Below are 21,258 nucleotides of genomic sequence, written 5' to 3' on the forward strand. Positions count from 1 at the left end.
AAACTAACCATGTACAAATTCCTCTGAATTTCATCCAATGAATCTTTCTGAAGAGGTCCTTGCTCTGCTATTGGAGCCCAAATTTTATTTTTGTGCTCGAAATCCATAAAGGAATTTGATCTTTTTTTTTTTTTTTTTTGCTTTAGTTTCCTCAGTCTTTTACGCTGTCATTGTTTTGTGTCTAAACACCATCTGTTAAGAGCTTGTAGCCCCAAATCAGATGGAAATGAGCGAAAGAAGCAAAGAAGCAGTGGTGGGTGTCTCGGCTGTGAACACATCACCACACCACTCTAAAGACCTATGAGACATACAGGGAAATAACGAACCCATGAATCTATAGTTTAATTGTTGTTAGGAGCAGTTTGATTAATATTAGTCCTTTCTTTTCTTCCTATTAATCAAATAAAACTCAAATAACACCCATAAAAGCTCTTATTTGTTTATTTTCTTTAATTATTGTGGGCATCTTGCAGTTCAGTTTTGGTCTCATTTGATAATTATAATTCATAAATTAACCTCTGCTGTTCTCTAGCTTTTAAATTCAATATATATATATTTTTTTAAATATATTTTGAATTTATTTCAAAATATTTGAAAGTTATCAAGTTATCGTCAATTTTCTTTTTCTCATAAAAAAAGTATCTGCCTCCAAACAAACTTTTATTATATTACATATTTCTTATGTTCATCATAGTTTCTTGAAAAACATGTAATTTAAAGCTTTTTCTAGATATTAAAGTTATGGTTGGCATAGAAAAGTGCACGTGCTTAAGGTTTTTCGTATGACAATTTCATCATAAGAGTGTCCATTTGAATTAATTTCTGTTTTTAAATATCTTTTCTCTCTTTGCGAGAGGGACTATCATATGTTCTACCCTCTTTAATTAAAATGAAAGCTTATCTGATGTTTCTTATTGAAACCCTGAGAGAAACAAAATTAGTTTGACAGATGGTAGAGCCTGAGATAACCGTTTAAGTGCATATGTAAATTAATAATGAACAGAATAGTAGGACAAAAAGTAAAAGTGCATGTCTATATTAAATCTCTACAGTGGTTATAGTCTGTGATGGAGTTGTCAGTCAGCTGCAAGGACAAAGAGGCATTGTCAGCCCCTGTAAAACCACATCTTCCTTTGTCTTTGTTCTCATCATTTTCTCCTTGTGGAAATCCTACACAATAGCGATGATATTCTGTGTCACAGGAAAGCTTAATGAAACCATTATTGTGGAAATTAAATAGATTGCAAGTTCAGCTTTCAGTCTTCTGAATTCCTTTTTTACAGGTGTTTTTGTTGAACAAGGGGGAATAACGACTCAAAATGTTTGCAGCTCAAATTTTAACTTCAGATTGGTTAAAGATTTAGTGAACACCTCACGGGATATGCTGAAAGGATGCATTATTGATTAGTGTGACCACCTCAGGCATGTGAGTAGCGCAATTATGTTTGCAGCCACAATTCCCTGGAATAACAAAACTGCTGGTGAAACAAAAGTAGCCTTGTGATTTTACCACCCTGTTTTTCTAATGTCATTTTAATGATGGAGGATTTTAGATTTTTATTCATATTCACATGCCATTTCACCCACCTTTGACTGCATATGGGGAGTTTATAAATGCATCTTCCGTGTACATACTCGCGCTGCAACTATCACTTTGTGCTGCTCTGCTCTGATCAGTGTGCACGAGAAAAGTCTTAGAGAGCTGTGGAGGCTTCTGCTTTGATGCTAATGGTGTCAGAATTGGGTATCTGTTTCTGCTCTGTAAATGAGGATCTCAGCATGCGTCAGTGCGTCTCTTCAGAACTCCAACTTGTTTATGTGCTTTGAGCTTCTGTGATATTAATGTCTTTCCTTCTCCCTTCTCCCCCTCCCACCCCCCCTTCTGTCGCAACCCCCTCTGTGCAACTCCCATTCCCATGTTGTTTCCTGGAAGGTGTTACCAGGCATACTGCAGAAACATTGCTGTATCTTACCTGACAAGAAAACAGGTAAGGACTAAGCAGAGCGTCCCCTCTCTTCTAAACCCTCAACGGCGGGATAAAAGCAGAGTCACTCATGATTTTAATGAGCGCGTGGTCCTGAACATTTGTCTGTTTTTGTCTGTGTTGTGTTCGTCTACAGCTTGATGGTAATATATCTCACACAAATTGTATCTTTCTTGTTCCTCTCTGTCCAAATGAAACTGATTGTCAGTTTATGATTGTAATTTCCTCTTCAGTGTTCAGTAATTATCTTTGAACTACTAACTAGCTAGCAAAATTGCCAGATTTCGACACAGTCCAACAAACATCATGGTTTTGAGAGATGCACAGAGAATTCAGCCTCTGAATAATTTTGAGCTGGATTGGCCCTTACCAGTAACTGGGGGGGTCAGAAACTAAAATAATCTGTTTTTGAAATAAAGGCTGTTCTGACAAGGACACTTTTTAAAAAAATAAAACCTTTCTGAAAGGTAACTTTCTTCCGTCTGTGGCCAAATTAATGTCTTTGTCGGTATATACTGTAAGTTTTCAGATTACCAGAAACTATTTTTCAAAAAAGGGACTAGCAACAGGTTTTTCACCTTTTTCTGGTGAATCTAATGTAAAGCCATGCATCGTTTTCATTCTTCTCGAGTGCAGTGGTTGCTGCCCTCCTGAAGCACTCACAGGGTATAAAGTCCTTACTCAGCAGCCCCTTCCAGCTGCAGTCAGAGCCCCTCCCTAGCTACTTGCCCACCTTGCTAATCAATCGTGCATGTGCAAACCCTCCACTGGCTGATCCTCTTACAGTCAGAGCAGGATGTAAATAGAAAATTATTGTTTTCTAAAATAAACCATTTCTGTTGACTCCTTTGGCTCAAAGTTAATGTGGCTTGCATACAGAAAAAGTCAAAAATGATAATCTTTCACTGTCACTTGCAGGATTTAAATAGATCACAGGGTTCAAAGCCAAGCTGGACTTTAGTTAAAGTAGACTTAACAAGAAAACTGAATGGATAATTTTAAAATGGTTAAAAGGACTGGGGAGGTAAGAGTGGAAGAGATTATAAAGGACAGAGAGAATACAATGATGCACTTTTTATCTGCCTGTTATTAGATATGCTGGATTTAGAAACATTGGCAACTTTTTGGAAAGTAATGTTTTAAAATATCTTCAAAAAAGAGTTTACAAATGCTAGCTACTCACTACACTAATTACTCTTATCACATGCCAAACTCCAGTAATGTTGTGTTTAATTTACAATAATCATACAAGCTGTACAGCAGACAGTGGGATTTCCTCCTGTTTCTATTGTAAATAATTAAGTGCTTTTAGCATAAAGAAAATAATAAAATATTTGAACTCTGTTTTAGCTATTAAAAGAAAATTACATTTGAGTAAATTATCAGCAATTCAAAACTTTCTAGAATGTGCAGATTGTAAATAGGCCATAAAACTCTAGTTGATGCATCTCTAGTTACTTTGGTTCATTTGTCAAATTTAATTGACAAAGGGAGGGACACATTTGGGAGCAGTTACTGTGACTTGTGATGATGATGGGCTTCTTCACATCATTTCAGGTATGAAGAGGTTGCTGATGAAATTGAAGAGCAGGGAAATATATTCAGGTACCTGACCACTGTTCTAACCGTAATGACTTCCTTTGTACCTTTTTATGCGCGCTTCTCTGGCAGTTCAACTTCCCTAGCCCCTGGATTGCAATGAGACCGCATGCAAATGAGTCCACACTCCATTCATCTCATTACCAAAGCTTCAGATGCTGCTCAGGATGCAGGTGGATTGTTTTTTTTTGCTTTCTTTTTTAAAGGCTCGTGTCAATTTTGTTATGGTAATAATGCACCTTTGATTATGACCTTGGTCTTCTGTTTGGCATTTTGTTCATTTTTTTATTTTTTTTTAGTTGCTACTACAGCGCATTGTCCTGATGTGACAGACAGAATCACAAAAGGGTGGAGCTGCAATCTTGAGTGTAATTAAATACATTGAAGCTTGCTACCTTGCCACATGTAACAACTCTAAGCCATTTCCATGTATGAAATTAATATTTTACATACTGCCAACGGCACTGTACTTGCATCCAAATAGTTTAACCTTTTTTACTGAGAATTTTGGGCAAAGTTGTGTTGGATAGAGCTAATCTTGCTTTCACTTTAGGATTTTTGCATCTGTATTGAGTTATGTGCAGGCAGTTAAGGTTGTGAAGAGCAGTTCACCTCTCTGAAAATGACGCTTTTCTGACTGAATGCATTTGTAAGAAAAGCGCACAGCACATCACTTAGAAAAAAAACCCCTGCTCCATTAAAGTTTATTGATCACTGCTGAGCTGAATGAAACCAGGGCTGCTGCAAAGTAGCATTTACCTTGGCATCCTGTTGCCATAGAAACGAGGCTTGTATATTCCAGCTTTGTGTTCAGTCCCATTTGCTAGCAGCATTACTCATTTTCATTGTTGTCAGATCTCGAATTTGAAGGTGATGACCAGGTGCTTTAAGTAAATACATCTTTTGGTTATGCTAATTAGAAAGTACATTATAGTTCTAATCTGATCTGAGGACACTTTTTGGTGTAAAATTTTGAAGTGGACCGAGAACATTTATTAAACACGACTTTAAGATCAAACAACAGAAAATGGATTTAATCTGCTGGTGATGGTGATTGTTTGCTGCATTCTGTGTTTTTATGTTCATGTGCCCTGCTGTGCTAAGTTATATTGAATTATGGCGCCCTCTTCTGACCAGCATCTCAGATCTCACAGTTTGCACTCAGAAAGTTCTCCCATCTGTTCTCAAATTATTCTCTGTGCTTTGACAGCATTTGCATAAAAAAAAAAAAAAGAAAACTTAAAGAAAGAGGCTTATCTTTCACTCTGCCTGTCACTGGCATCCCAACCCCCCCTCCTCTGCTCCTAATGGACTCCATATGTAGAACTTCTGTCCCGATGAGCACTCTGTACTTCTATGCTTCTCATTCGCAGAGCTTTTCTATTTATAGACATGAATTAATGTGTGACGATTTGACAATTTTTGGTGCCTCTTCTCATGTCCGTGCTTATCTTGCATCCTGCCATCATGGTCTTCCTGTGGCTTCATCAAAGCCAAATGCTTGCGTCTTAGTGATCACGTGTTCAGAGCCATCGAATGAGGATGCGAGGGATTTTGCTGCACATAAGAATTTAGCGAATGTCTCACAGAATCTGATGCCTTTATTTAGGTGTCATGTCATTACAATAGTTGGAACTACACAGTTAAATACTTAAATTGTCTTTTAATGTATTGGAAACTTTCCATTTAACATGTTCTTATTCTTGGAGATTTAATTTTGTTTCTCTTTTACTTGCCAAGTTTTAATATCACATGCAATTGCTCAAATTTATACATGATGCTGCCCTCCTTGTTTAAATTCCTGCTGTTCATAGTGCAACTTAGCATTATTGTCATGCATATTTTAAAACCAGGACATGGCTGTGGCCTGGGCCTGTGTGATATTCACTAACGGCATGCAGCACTTTCAGTTGCATGAGTAGAGCATTCAGAGTAGTAGCTTTGCATGGAGCCTACCAAAAAAGGTTGTTCTAGATGTAGCGGCATAAAACCTTTCAAAAAGCTCCACTTTTTCAGGCCTTTGTCAGAATTAAAAATGACTAAACCTGCAACAGACTTTAACTTTGAACATTATGCTTTACTTGCTAATAAACTCAAAACATGATTTCAAAGATACTACATTGAAATAAAAACAAATAATGTAGGAAACAGTTTTGTGACACTAACTGTTTTTATATAATAAGATGAATATTTGTGCTATCTTATGTTTGTTTTATTCTAATCAGTTGTCCCAGTTTTTTTCCTTGTACCTTTATCTCTGAAGTAAGTGTTTGTGTTTGTCAGCGCAGCTCATGGCAGTTTGTTTTGAAGGGTTCCTCTGAAACAAACAAACAAACAAAACAAAACAAAAAAAATCAATAGCCAGATAGTATTTTTTCCATGCAGTATCCACAATACCTGCTTATCCTTGCAGAGTTGTGGTGGGGCTATCTTTAGCTGTCATTGGGTGAGAGGAGAGGTAATTCCAGGGTAGATCGTCAATCAGCCAGGACAAACAACCATGCACTCACTCATACCTAAGACAACTTGGAGAGACCAATTAACCTGACAGTCATGTCTTTGGGCTGTGGGAGGAAGGTAGAGAACCCAGAGAGAATCTGTGCATGCAGACTTCATTCAAGGCTGGAATTCAAACAACATGACCCTCTGCAAGCCAACAGTTTTACCAACTGTTCTTTTTTTTTTTTTTGCTATACCCAGAACCATCAATTAGCTTCTTAACTACTAAAGCGTTGAGATTTATGTGTGTGTCATGGAGAATTTACCTGAAGACATTTTGCCATTAAAACAAATCAACCCACCGGACTTATGGTTCCAGATGAGAGGTTAAGAAAATTCCTTTGAAAATCTCACAAATCTACATGTAAGGGAGTGTTTCAGTCCTAATCTCACTCGATCCTTCGTTTTCCATTTGTCCTGGTTCAGAAACGGCAACATCCCTGAGCTGCAGTGGCTTTAATGGCTCTTGTGCCTTATGGAGCCTCTGTCTGGAGTCACAACATGTCCATCTTAATGCTTCACATGTCCTGTCTGAGCTTCTTCATCCCACTGTGAATCTTTCTGACACGAGAATGAAACAGCAGCTGCTCTATTAGCTCGGGTAATTAACGGGCGGGCTGTCGCGTTCCTCTGTGGCATTGTAGAGAACACTCTCGCAGTACATCCTTCCCCACATTTCAGACACTTTGCTTCGGATATACAAAGAATATTCAGAACTTATGTAAACTTGACTTGCAGGGAGAAGAGCAAATTGATGAGAGCTGGCAGTCTAATTCTTTCCTAATTCCTGCAGTGAGTGTTTACCCTTGACAACCAGCTCATCAACTCTCTCTTTTCCTCGGCGCTCCCTCCAGCACCACGAAGGCAGACTCACTGAACTGTTAAGAGTGGGTAGCTTTGCAGCAAGACTTTTTTTCTTCCCCTCTGGAGCACTTCCTCTAAATATGCAGACAGCTGAAGTTCCAAGTTAATAGTATAGAAAAAGATCCAGTTATACTGCATCACAAAGAAACTTAAAATTTACCATCACAGATTCTTTTGATCAGCAACAAAGTAAAAAAAAAAAAAACACCAAAAAAACAAACATTTCATATAGAAATCATTTTATTGGCCTAAGGGATGCATCATCTTTCAATTGATTATCTCTTGCATGATAATTTTCAGCTCTTTGCGTCTCGCCTTGATAATAAGATTCTTTATGTTTGTCAAAAGTTTTCATTATTGTTATAATTTTATTTTTGCAACAGTGTTGGTGTAGAGGTTCCTAAAGGTCTTAAAAATGTAACAATTGAAACTGATGCCATGTGTTACTTGACTGCTATCTATGGACTGGCTTATCCTTTGAGCTAATAGGTTTTCATTTAAGTATGAATGGTTCAAATATACCTTACAGTTAAGTTCAACCGGACAGTCCAGTACAGAACCATTTGGTTTTGGCTTATTTTTTTCAATTGCTGGTGTGACAATTTGATAAAAATGAACAGCCATTTTTTTTTTCTTTTGAATTATGAAAATCAGAGAGCCTGCTGATATTCCATAATTTTTGTGCTTGTCCCTGTGGAGACTTCTGTCATTGAAGTTAGTCAGGAGGACACCTGGCCTCTGTAGACTGCATATCTCAGCCTTCCTGACATAATGAGTCAACTGGTGAGGAAGATTTGATTTCACATGGAGTCCGTAAGTCGGTTAGGTAGCTTATCATGAATGACAATGTCATAGAGTACAGCAAGAAAGGCGACCTGTTTCTGTTGCTCTGCTGAAAAGCTTCTCATTTTCTCCTCGTCTCCTTGCCTCCCTCCTCATTGGCTCTCTGATTACTTCAACACATTGTGCTTCTGCGCTCATCAACAATCAGTTCACAACCTGTACCATCCACATGATTAGAGCTGTAGTCTGTTTTCACTGTTGCAGCAGTAAAAATAAAAGAGCTTAGTCCTTCTATGTTATGTTTATCAAAACAGAATGACAATGGCAAAAATATAAAATTTCACTTTATCTGTTTTTTTTTTCTCTAATTTTCACATTACAACCACAGATGAAAACTTATTTTGTTTGTGTTTTAAAGGTCTAACGTAACGCAGTGTTTATAAAAAATAAAGAAGCATGATGATGAATAAAAATCTGCACAGCATGAGGTGAAAATATATATTTTATTCTGATACCTCTAAATTAAATCCTGTGAAATCAAATACCTTTGAATCATACTGAATTACTAAATAGAGTGCACCTGTGTTTAGTTTAATAGTACAAAAACATGTTTTTCTGTTGAGTGGGCAACGTTTTGTATACACTCCAGAATCTGGCTTGTTTGAGTGAAAGAATAAAGGCAGGGTTGAAAGAAAGTCATAAAAAAGTTCTCTTTTTAAATACAGCAAACATGTGGAAAAGTGTTATAGTTAGATGAGACTTGCTGGTCTGCATGCAAAGCACCAAGTGTGCCATGCAGCACATTGTAATGTGGGTGTTTGTCTTCAGCAGAAACATGGAAACTGGTTAAAGTTGATGAGAAGCTAAATTTATAGCAATGGTAGAAAGGTACAAAAAAAAAACAAAAACCCTGAGATTACAGCTAAGGCTCACGTATAGTGCATACTTATAGCACACTTTTCACATTTTATTACTAAATTATTGATCCATTTCCTTCTCGTGACCAATTGTACACTGCTTTGTCTTGGCTTATCATCAAAACCCAGTAAAACAGATGGAGGTGTGTGGTTGTACATAATCTGATAGCTTTTAGGGATATGATTCCTTTTCCAGATCACTCTAGTGTTAATGAGAGATGTAAATATTTAGATAATGAAAGTGCAAATAATGATACATCTTTCTTGCTTAAAATTGGATTATGCAAAAAATAGACACATTTGTGTTGTATGCTGAATTTATTGTAATGATATAATTTGTTGGCACAAAGGAAGCTGGCTTTCCTCAAGCTTCCTCTCGGCGTTCGTTGAGGAAACCCGAGAGGAGACCGCATCATGCTACCTGCATGGTAATACCTCCTGCTTTCATGGAACAGCTTGATGGAATTGGGGTTGCAAGGTGAAGTAGGCGGGTGATTGTAAAAGCTTGTCTGCAGTCTGTAGCATGGCTGATCAGTTAGATTGCTTTTTGAAGTACAAAGTTTCCTGAAAATGTATCCGTGGATGAAGATGGTCAGAACATGCAAAAATAATAGCCTGTGTTGTGATACTGAAGACAAATGTTTCACAATTAGTTTATATAGACAATCAAAGCTATTTCACACGAACAGGAGAGCACTAAAACTTTAAAATTGTTTTAGTATGTGTTTAAAAAGTATAAGAAGAATTAATAGACTTTATAAATTGCACATACGTTTTGTCCCAAATATAGGTGTGTTCTTTCTCTCATGTGTTTCTATTGCTGTTGGGGCTTTTCTGCTTGTCCTCACATTAAATTGATTTTCTTTAAGTTCAGTTTTTGCAAATTTTCACAACTGGAAGCATTAATGACTTGTGCAAAATTGCTTGTATTAATCTTTTGAATGAAGGATTAAGGATGCTACTCGGCGTCATGTCAACAGTTTAGATGAGTAATGGAAAAAAACAAAAAAAAAAACCTGCTCCATAAATGCCAACCCCGCAAATTCAAAATAGTTCTTTGCACCCTTGTCTGCCCAAAATGTAAAGAAAATTATATCCACTCACTCATTTCAGGCTTTTCCTGAGGTCAATAGTTTTTGGAAGAATACAATGTCTTTAAATTACTCACCATACAGTTGTCTCTTGACATTATTGCCCTTCTGAAGCAGTCCAACACGACATTTAACTTGGTGTGTTGCAAAGACATTTATTTCTTAGATGCTATCATTAAAAAAAATTAAAATGATCTGTGGATAAAATATAGAGATGAAACTGATTTCCAAACTCAGATTTTCTAAGAGAAAATCTGGCAGTGTAGAATTTTAGCTGTTTCCAGTTTCCATTTGGCAGGTCAGGACCAGTAAACCGTAAAATCTCCCAATTCCGGTTCAATTTCACAGTGGCTTTAAAAACGGCGACAAGCTAAATGACAGATGTATCTAGATATAGAAAGAGAAAATATGAATGGAAAAGACTTTTCTTTTATGGATTATTTGTTATTTAAAGCAGCCGCTCCTGTATGGTTAGTTGAATAGCCTCAGTGTTAGACCAGAGAAGAGGAAGACGAGGTTTTTCTAAAATGATGTGATCAAAAGATTGCCCGTCAAACCTGAAACCGTGTAAAACATTGTGGAGATTTCATGTTTATGACAGTTCAGCTCAGATTACAACACGGATAATAATTTTGAAAGGCCGTGTTGGATACACAAACGTTTTCCTCTTTGATATCAAGCAGTTATTCCCTTTTTTTTCATCCTGCTACTTTCCCTGCAGCCCATGTTGTTGTTGCACTCAATGTTCTGGACATGTTTCTCCCACAACCGCAATTACACCGAAACAACACTACTTATCCCAGTTCTCATTATTAACACGAAGGCAGTTGTGAATAGATGGTACTCGTTTAGTAGCCCGAAGCTCTCTGACACCTGACAAGGAGAGTTGAACACTTCTCTTGTTTCAAGCATGCAAAACAATGCAACAATACCAAATAAATAGTATCCCTTTATCTGCTATTGCATGGGAACCATTGTGCGCCCACAGTTCCGCTGCCGTTTAAACGGAACTGAAATATAAAAGTGAAAACGGCAGTTTCATTGGCTACATTTGTCCTACTTTTTGCTGCTGTCAGATGTGTAAGTCCCGAGAAATGGGTGATAACTCATGCTATCACCTTTAACAAAAAGAAACATTTTCTCCGCCTGTCAGCCTGGATTTTTGTCTGTGTGGTATTTACAGAGGCTCAGATTTAGTTTTGGTGCCATGATTGTAACAAATAACAGCAGCCATGTCTGCTTCCGACATCCGTTTGTTTTTAGAGGAAAAGGGCATTATCTGTGGAGGAGCTGCAGCCTTTGGTCCGGCAATTGGCTGCATGGGGAAGCTGACCGTAATGTGATTTTTTTTCAGGATCAAACCGAACATGAGAGGAAAAACTCAAATTGCTGTTCTGCTCTAATATTTTTCTCTTGAACATATATTATTGGTATTTGTATGTAGATACACCTTGTAAAATGATTAGGTGTGTATGCAAAGGTTTTGCAATAACTTGTGATCGTATAGGAATAAATAATAAGCATTTACACATACGCACTCTCAATTTCAATCTATAAATTAAAAAGGGGGTTTTGTTTACCTACGATCATTTCTTGGCCAAATCTGACACATTTCTTTTTTTCTTTAAAGTCAGTGGCACAAATACCTTTATCACTTTTTCTTGTATCTGCAACTCAGATACCAACAGCTTTTAGCAGATGGTATTTTTTGTGCACTCCATGTATCACAAGTCTGATCTGGGAGAATACTGTTTACTGTGGTTGTGGCTGGGTGTGGCTGACGTAACTACACACATATGGGTAAAACTGCCCCATTTTGGATCCACAGGGCCTCAATTCAGAATTGGCAAACTTCTTCAGGGCAGAAAGAGACTACTATTTGCTTTAACTGTTTCGAGCAAGAGTTGAAACTCTAAAGAAGATTTGTCTGATTTCCCGATTTTTGTCAATTTTTGTTTTACATTCTGTTGACAAATTCCCCACAAGACATGGTGAAATCACAAGTAGAAATCGTTTAGCAGCTTGTGACACCGTGTGGTATTTTTATTGCACAAAATGACCTCCGGTTCATTCTGTCTATAATCATTTGAGCTCTGTGGTAGAGCAATGTTGGGGATAACTGCCAAAGTACAACCCCTCACTGCTTCTGTAATGATGTCCTGCCTGCTTGATTTCGCCTCTTATGGTCAGAGCCACGCGTCTGACTGGTCAGACGATAAAAGATGACCAGTATCAGACTCATTTCGCAGCTCATCAGGACAGTGCAGGCCTAACGAGCAGAGAGCATTTGGGTGAATGAAAAGAATTACGAAGCTATAAAATAAAACAAGCCATAAGAAGTGGTTGACTATTAATTTTATTACATATATTTGATTTAAAAAAATTAAAGATCTTTGGGATTATACTAGTGGTATTATTTTTGATATACATTTAATTTTGTTTAGGGATTCATAAAGTATTTTGGAGTTTAATTGAACTGAATACGTTGAGAAAATCGGAGTATAAATCATATAGTTTATTTGTTTAGTTATATTTTATCAGTCAGCACATCACTTTGTCTTTCAGTGGTGTGTTTTTTAAGATCTGTATCCCGATATCTTGAAAATAAATATATCAGTTTTAATGCAAAAGCAAATCCAGATGATATCTAAATATTTCAAGCTAAAACCAAGAATTAGAGTAAGACTATAACATGCATAGCACACTGACCCTCTTAAAATGTTGGTTGGAATTATCATTAATGAAGACATGCAGGTACTTTGAGGAAGCTCATTTCTAAACTCCCATTTAGTTGAAAACTCAGTCGTTGTGTTATAAAAACCTGAAAAAAAAATAAAAATAGAAATTTGAGTCAGAAGAAATATTGAGTTTTGAAATGGATAATGACTGTGGGTCAAAGTCAACAGAATCATAAAACAATGACAACTTTATCTGCTTTCAAGATGGATCCCATACATTTTCTGTCAAGAATTGAACTCTGCTTTGCAGAAATTGGCCTTATGCTCCAACACACGGTCACCTATTGATGAAGATTAATGAAGAAACGCCTCAACACAGCAAACAGAAATAGACACAGTTGATCAGAAAACACGTTGCAGTTACTAACACTTAGATATTACAAAAAAAAATCATAGACTTTTCTAATATATTTACTGTATGCTGCGGATATTTAGACCAGAGTACTCATCATGCTTTCACAAAGAGTTTGTATTTCTTTAATTAGACAGATTTCTGTCATTCATTTTGCCACCCTCAGATATGGAAAACAACACAGTAACTCTCATTTGTATGCATGCAGAAACCAATTTCGCTGCTCATGGCCAAAAAAAAAAAAAAGAAACGCTCCAAGAAGCCACTCCTCCCAAATGAACAGACAGACAGTTATGAAGACACATGGCTGTTATCTTGTCCATCCATCTACTGTCCCTGACAGCGCAGACCTAATGAGAGCCTCTTGGGACCACCACAGGGGGAAACATGCACCGGGGTCTTATTAGGACAGCAGTGATCGTGTTCCTCCCTTCACCGTCTAGCATCAGCACAGAACATCGGGGATTAATGATAAGGACATGCAAAGCTGCCTTGAACTTATAAATTGCATTTTACATTATCAGCGGAAGTGAAAGTAAACCCAACCATCACTCTATTTTAAAGCCAAATGTACTGAGAGGTTACAGGAAATTAGTGAGTAAAAAGTAAGTAAAAAAAAAAAAGTCAAAGTGTTTGAGATTCATGTGATGGACATAACACACACATGCATATGTGATCGGATGGAAAATTATGTGGGTTTTCAAAATTCAAATACACATTTTACAAAAGTTTGTTGTGCATTTATATTATATTATATTACATTAAGTATCATTTTTCTTCTACTTTGTAACTTTGTAATGTTGTTTGACTCTATGACATACAATCCTTGTAAACCTTACGGTTCTACATTGACATGTGAAAATTCTTGAGGTTTGGTGCTTTAGCAAAGTGCTTATGTAAATATTCACATTTGCTCTTCTACTTTTTCACCTTGTTTTTTTTTTTTTTTTTTTNTTTTTTTTTTTTTTTTTTTTCCCCATTTGTAAAGAATTAGTCCCTGTGAATACATACAGACATACTTTGAAATTCTGATGACCTCCGGGAAGGAAAAGTAATCTGATTATCTAATAAAATTTGTGTTTTATAGTAGCAAAACATAATCATCTGAAGTGTTTTGGAACTCTAATAGGGCTGCTGAATAATAATAGTTGGAACTACGATTTTTAAATTCTTAGATTCGCCATGAGATGGTGCTATGTGTCTAAAATAGGAGCTTTACTTTGGTTTGGATAATTACTTTATTGTGTACAGTAACATTGCTCACGTCTATGTAGAGGAGTGCTGATTAATGGCTTTTAGCTTATTAATTTAAATGTTATTTCTGGTGGTTGGGCATAGATGGTTTGTTTCTGGAGGTGAAGGGCTGTGCAAGGACACAGGAAGCTGTAGCTCCAAAGCTCTTTTAGCCACTTTTTCACTCCCCAGCCTCGTAATAAGATTCACCCGCACTGCTTAGCATTCACCTGTCATGGACTATGAGTCAGCTTATCTTCAGTCGACAAGACTGAGAGCTTGAATCTCACTGAACGGGCCTTTGCTATAGATTTTTACATCACTTTTTCATGGTACAGATTGCCTGGGAGGAGACGGGGCTGGAATATGGGCTGTGAGAAGAGACCAGGGACCCGTGAAGAATTTTCTTTGCCCTTTGACATCAGGATGCATCAGCTCAGCGAGTTTTTTTCTGCTTGCAGCTACACATATGAACAACAATTTAATAAGGTTTTAAAAGCCTGCTAAAATAATCACACTTCAATTCAAGTATGGGAGGAGGGCTTAATTGAACATCATACTAGTTCTGTTCGCAGGCTTGGAGGATAATTGGAACGTAACTGGAGATTGATGATCAATAATTATCTTTGATCTTTTCCTAACTGCTTCCAATCTGTTCCCATATGTTTTGTTGTGATCAGTATCCCCATATAATATTCACTGTTTCCCGTTTATTATTCACAGTATTTTGACCACACATTAACATTTTCACTGTTGGTGCAGTTGAATCTCTTGCAAAATTGAGGCAATTAATCATGGTTGGGACACCTATTATTACCATTAAGCTCTGCCAGGAAGTGATCTGAGTCAGCATATATCGACAAGAGTCCATTTAAATACTTTAATTATTAATAAGCTGTATCAAGCCTAAATCCTGCATAGCTGGGGATTTACAACAAAAACCACAGGCCAAATTCTGTTGAGATTCAAGTAATGTAAAGATATAGGCAGAAAAATATACGCCACGTTGCAAAAGTATACACACCTCTTACCTGTACTTTGTGTTGGTAGAGTGAGGTATAATTAAGTACAAAGAAAAGGATTCATGACTTCCAAGCTTTTGAAATAAATGAAACGTGTCTTCCATACAATTAACAGCTGCTGGTTTTTAGGTTATGGTTTTACCAGTTTTGCCCATTTTTCTCTGTAAAGCAGTTCAATTCAAGGCTAACGTCTTTCCACAGATTCTTAGCTGAATTTAGGTTTGTGCCAATACAATGTATGGATCTAGTTTGATCTGAACAGTGACACTGCAGCTCTTGTTACCACAGGCCTTTCAGGATTACTCCAGTTTGTGTGAAAAACATTATACAGTCTAACAAGTATTGTACTTGCGACTAAAAAACTGTGCTGAATGACAAGCTTGTGATCAAATTTTGCAGAAGTTGTGTCATCCTTGGATCAGAGACCAATTAATTGGTTGCGATGGACTTTATTTAGGGGTCACAGAAATAAGAGTTTGAATGTGAATGCATGCCACATTTTTCCAGGTTTTTTTTAATCTGAAAGTTTGTAAATAAAATTTAAGTATTTCCCATCTATTTCACACATATGTCTTTTATTTACAGTAAATCCCACTCAGATGAACAAGGGTTTGTGGTTTAAGCATAGCAAAATGTCAAGGAGTCCATGGACTGTGAGGCAATGTGTTGTACCTTTCTTTTGGCTCTCATTGATTTAATGATTTTGTCCTTAAAAGCCAAAGCAAAAACAAAGAAACGTATTTTGTTTCGTTACTGATCAGAAGAAGCTGGACACATTCTGAGGTAGCACTCCAGGAGTCAACAGCTCGGAGTTCTGTTGTCTGCCATCGGTGTGGGAATTTGGGAGCTTGCTGATGTGTGAAGAGTTATTTGAGGAAGTGTAGTCTGCAGACACGGACTCACACATCATCCCCTGTCCAGTCTTTGTAACGGAGCAAGCCACCATGCAGAGGGAACATGAAGGCCAAAGCTGCCATTCATCCATGCTGGCCAGAGGCCCAGAAGGAGAAGGAGGAACACCGATAAAAGGTTGCTTGAATTTGTGTCTCTTTCTTTCTTTCTATTCTCCCAATGAGGGAAAAAAAACAAAACTGTATGTCATCACTTGGTGCTGTTTTTTTTTTTTTTTTTTTTTTCCTTTGGGGTGAAAGTCCTGAAAAAAATCATACCTTTCACAGAGAGATGCACTCCAGTATTGTGCTTTTACCGAACCTGTTCCCAAATCATTTTTTTCTTTCCCCACTCTAACCTTCATCTTATCTATCTATTCCTGTCCTTTACTCACCTTCATTTCCCCACCCTTGAATGACTTGAACATATCCTGCCACTCGCGCTGTCCTTTTTCCACAGAGCTAGTTCTGCAAGATCTGATTACACATGCTACAAGGAAGGAAGGGGAAAAAGGAAGATTCATGCATGACAGGTCTTCTTAAGTCTTTTTTGTCTTTAAACTTTCTGTTCCACCCATGCCCCTAATGCTATATTTGTTGTTTTTTTTTTCTTGTGGGGCCGCTGCCATCTTTTATTCCTGGTCACGTAAAAACGCTGCTGCTTAATGTGCCGTACAGCTGGGCACATTTATTCTCATATATTACCTCTGACCTCTGAAGGGAAATCTTAAATTACAGGAGTGTGATCTTTTGACCGTGTGTCTTAGATTTTTTTTTTTTTTTACATTTAAAAAAAAAAACAAAAACAAAAAAACTATCTGCAGTCTATTGCGGATAGTGTGCCTCTGTTATCACACCTGGCTAAAATATAAAATTGAAGGATTATACTAAACCCCAGCTGGGTGACTGTTCCTGTCACCTCTGTCACATGGATTGCAGCATGCCTCTGACTTCTTCTTGAGCAAGAAAATTGTTTTATTCGGTGTATAAATAACATTTACTGAGTACTGTTTAGTGCATTCAGCCCATACAGTAAATTTACGTGGCGATTTGTCTGCTGTGTCTCAATGTTGGTGGCATCGTCTTGTCTGGTTTGCTGTTATACCTGGGCTCTGAGAAAAATGGATGAAATAAGAATGAAGGAAATGGAAATCTAGAGAGAGAGAAAAAGAGAAAGTGGCAGAGTAAGGAGAAGTGGTAATGAGGGACTGTGTGGAGGAAGCTAGGCTTCTTGAGCACAAGGAAAACAGGCCGATGATACTGTAGCAATGAGGGATTATTGAAACTGAACAGTCTTGCAAAAGTACTTACATTATTTGAACTTTTTAAAATATATTTTGTAGCAGTATAAACGGAAACCTAAAAATAAATTTTGTTTGTTGGAGGTTTAGCTGATAAACCAACCCAAAGTACTGCTTAAAATTATGTGGAAGAATGTCAAATCTTTGCAGTTTTTGCATAAGTTTGCATGCTGCCTCATCCTCTTAGATAGTACAAAATAAAATCCAGTTCAACCATTTGCCATCAGAAGAAGCTAATTAGCAAAGAGTCAGTGTGTGTGCAACTTCATATCATCAGGAAAGGATTTGAGAAGGCCTCGGAGATTTGTTAGAAAACATCAGTGAACAAACAGGATCACAGAGACTTTACAGAAAGTTGTGCAGGTCTATAAACCAGGGTTAAGTTATGAAATATATACCAAGCTTTGAAGACCTCGCTGTGGAAGAGTTGCACAAACTCTTTTCAGAAAGAAATAAGTCTCAGTTCATCACAAGGTTTCTTAGATATACCACAACCTGTAATGGAATGATTTAGATTAAACTATGCTTATAAAATGACATGAACAATATATGACTCTTTATTAGAACATTCAAAGATGCTTTGCAATCCCCATTCACACATGCATTCACACACTGATGATGGCAAGCTATTGGATTGGCAATTTACATTCATATTCATGTTCTTTTTAAAACATGCGTCATTTTCCTTAAACTTCACAATTATGCAATCGTTTTGTGTTGTTTGCACATGTTTGATGAAAATGAGAAAATAAAGATTTCTTTATCAGTTTTTCTGATAACTCTATGTCTACATTTTCACACTTTTAATATAGTTTGTGCATGATTTATGTCCTGTCTTCCTGACAGGACATAACAAATTAAAAACAACTTTTCATAGCTTTTGCTATAAAAAAGTTTTACATTTTTCATTTTGCAGAGTGCTTTCAATACAGATAAACTCCACATTTCACCAGGGATTTATTTTATTTTTTTTTTATTTTTTACATTGATCAATTGTTACTAGCATTTTTTAAATTATTATTATTTGTGGATTACGCTTGTCTTAATTTGCAATGTGCAATGCACATGAACATTGGAGGACTATTAAATCTGATAATCCAGTGCCAGACGAAGAAAAAAACAGCAGATTTTATACAAGAGATTAATAATGTTGTAGCATTTAGTGGCCACTATGCATTTTAAAAAGCTTATTTCTGACAGTATTCAGCTGCTAGCTTAAAAAAATATATATCTGGAACAGCTTTGTCTGGTTTTAACAGTTGGATTGGCTCGATATGGCTATCGTTTAGTCTTTGGCTGTGTCTACATGATGTTATAATTTGTACCTGCAGGGCTTTGTGTGCTGACCATTACATCACCAAATTTAACATGCACAGTCATTATTGTCTGCACACAATTGCTGCTTACGGTTGTTGTTTGCACCCATTAAAAGATAATTTGCACAGCTATAATTGTGACAACCGGAGCACAGTTGTGGTCGCAATCACTGTGCCATCCAGCCAACAGCTTAATTACAGCAGTCATAAGCAGAACCAAGTCCATCGCTGGTGGTGTACATGATATTTGTTACTTTATTTTATTTATTTTTTTTTCAGTTTGTTAAAATCAAGTGAGAAGATTAAGGGAAAAGCTCTTCAGCAAGCTCAACTATAGAATAACTATTTTCTAATACCCCCCACACCAATAACAAAAAACACAATGTCAATTCGAAGTTACAGTTTATTATTTTCTGCCTTCCTGGAGATTTAGAACGGTTTGACCCTTTTAATGGCACAATAAATATTCACTTCTTGCCTCAGATTTGGGACAGAATCTTCCTCAGAGCGATGGCCCTGGACAGATGCTGGTTAGATGTACCAGTTGCTGAACAATGGAGGAAAATATGCAGCTGTAGAAGACGGACTTGATGAGATTACAAATGTATAAAATAAACTAAGTCACCATGCATTTATGTAGTTACACAGCAGCTACACTATTTGCTGCAGAATTAATAGGCAACTTTGCTCTGTGTTGATGAAGCTTACCTAAGAAAATCAGACCCTCAACATATTGAAAATGTTGTGTTCAGCTGCTTTTCAACAAACCAAATGGTAAATAGCCTGCACTTGTTTTGTGCCTTATCTAGTGCAGAGGACTCAAAAGTGCTTCACAGTACACTGAGTCACTCACACGTTCATGCACTCGTTCATGATGGTGGTAAGCTCTACATTGCAGCCACAGACACAATCATTATTCGGCCCTCTGACAAACACCAGCATTAATGTAATGAACGTGTTAGAAAAATGAACATGATGTAGGTGTGCTTCTTTCTCATGACTTCAGTGTCAACAGGCAGATTTATTCATTTTTTTTCCCTTTTTTATTCGGAATAGTATTATAAAAGACACCAAATATTATACAGATTTCAAAAATACTTTATCTTTAGAATAAACTCAGATATAAGCTTGTGTCGGATTGACAGTGAATTATGGAGAAGGAAGACATCTTGAGATAAGGTTACTTTTTCTCCCTTCTGCAGACGAGGGTTTATTTATTCTTGGGTATTTGGTGCATTGAATGTTTATTTATGCAAATAGGGCATTTTATTAATGTAACAGTAAATTGCACTTTATGTTTTAGCACTTTCTTGATAAGTAACTAATTTATCTTGGAAATAAAAAGATTTTGTAGTTTGAACAGACACTTCCGTGAATTATTGACCTTTTTGTGCACATACACAGTCGCTTCACTTCTTGTACAAAAGCAGACTGTGCAAAGTCAAATCAAGCATATCAACTTCATTACCAACCATGGCTTTCTTTTCTTCTATTTCACTTCACAGGGATCTTTTCCCTTCCACTTCTAAAGGCAAATTTGGGTTTCTATAACAAGAGATTAGAGAGGGATCTTCTCTTGCACAAAATCTCCCTTCAGGTGCAGTCTCTGGGGAAATTCATGCAGGTTCAAAATAGAATTTATCAACAGATATGTATCTTTATAAATACAGTCAGTGGTATTTCACTCAGTTCATCATTGTGTATACACACACACACATCACATGCGCTCACATGTTGGTTGCTCAGATTTGGTCTGAACGGTGCAGACACCAGCGAGTAGCACACCTTGTGTTTTTGACTCTTGCCTGGGTTCAAGATGTTCCCAAACATATGAACTGAAGGGGCCTTTTTGTTTACTAAATGCTGCCACTTCTATTCTTCTTCCCATAGTGTTTTCATTTGTGCTGACTCTTCAAAGCACAACCACCCCTCTAGTCACCCGAGTTCAGGCAGTGAAAGAGGCGGAAGGATGCATCAGTCAGCAGTCAAACATAATTGCAAAGCGGAGTATGGCAGACTAATTAAAAATAGAATGCTCTCATACAAAGTGAGTGCTTTAAACTTGACAAGCTTCATCTTATTTCAGATAAAGATGAGAAGCAGTTCTCGAGTTGCCTGGTCGTATCATGAGAGTGAGCTAATAAGTAGTGCAAGGTGGACCGACTGATAATACAGACTGCATGCAAACGATGTGAACACTCTGATGTTACCCGTTGTTCCTGTCGTTTTGCTGCCTCCCTGTAGATTTTTCAGTCATGGTTCATAAAAGAAAATGCTCTATAATTATCCCTTTCTCCTATCAGCAGTTTGGTCCTACATCAAACCCAGAAAACTTGAAACACTTCCAGTGTTTCAAGTTGTACAGAAAACTTGAAACTGGACGTTTCATTTTTGACATATATTGGTTAAGAAGACGTTTAACAGTACATTCACCATGAACAACTCTTCAAGATCATGATCCAATTATGCCTGAGCGTCAGAAATAGACTTCAGATAATGCTACATATTAAAGAGCATTGATTATCTACTATTTCTCCGTATTAAACATTAATACCTTTTAACTTATAGTAATGAGTTTACACATTGTCTGTAATTTAAGCTTCTAAACACAGTAATAATAACACTAATAACTTTTATTTAACCAAGATTGTCTCATTGAGATCAAAAG

The 21,258-nt window shown here is 37.0% G+C and overlaps 1 protein-coding gene across 5 annotated transcripts in view; it reads left to right on the plus strand.

Annotated features, from left to right (window-relative positions):
- Window positions 1-21,258, plus strand: part of dlgap2a (discs, large (Drosophila) homolog-associated protein 2a) — a 161,704-nt gene that overhangs the window by 16,072 nt on the left and 124,374 nt on the right. For 4 of the 5 annotated variants that reach the window (XM_016670051.1, XM_016670052.1, XM_016670055.1 and 1 more), the window contains exon 2: window positions 1,934-1,988. In XM_016670051.1, coding sequence (XP_016525537.1) covers window positions 1,934-1,988 — 55 coding nt within the window. The remainder of the gene's footprint in view (window positions 1-1,933; window positions 1,989-21,258) is intronic. The other variant, XM_016670054.1, reaches the window with a different exon arrangement.

Source organism: Poecilia formosa, unplaced genomic scaffold, assembly GCF_000485575.1.
Source record: "Poecilia formosa unplaced genomic scaffold, Poecilia_formosa-5.1.2 Scaffold30, whole genome shotgun sequence".
Taxonomy (NCBI): domain Eukaryota; kingdom Metazoa; phylum Chordata; class Actinopteri; order Cyprinodontiformes; family Poeciliidae; genus Poecilia; species Poecilia formosa.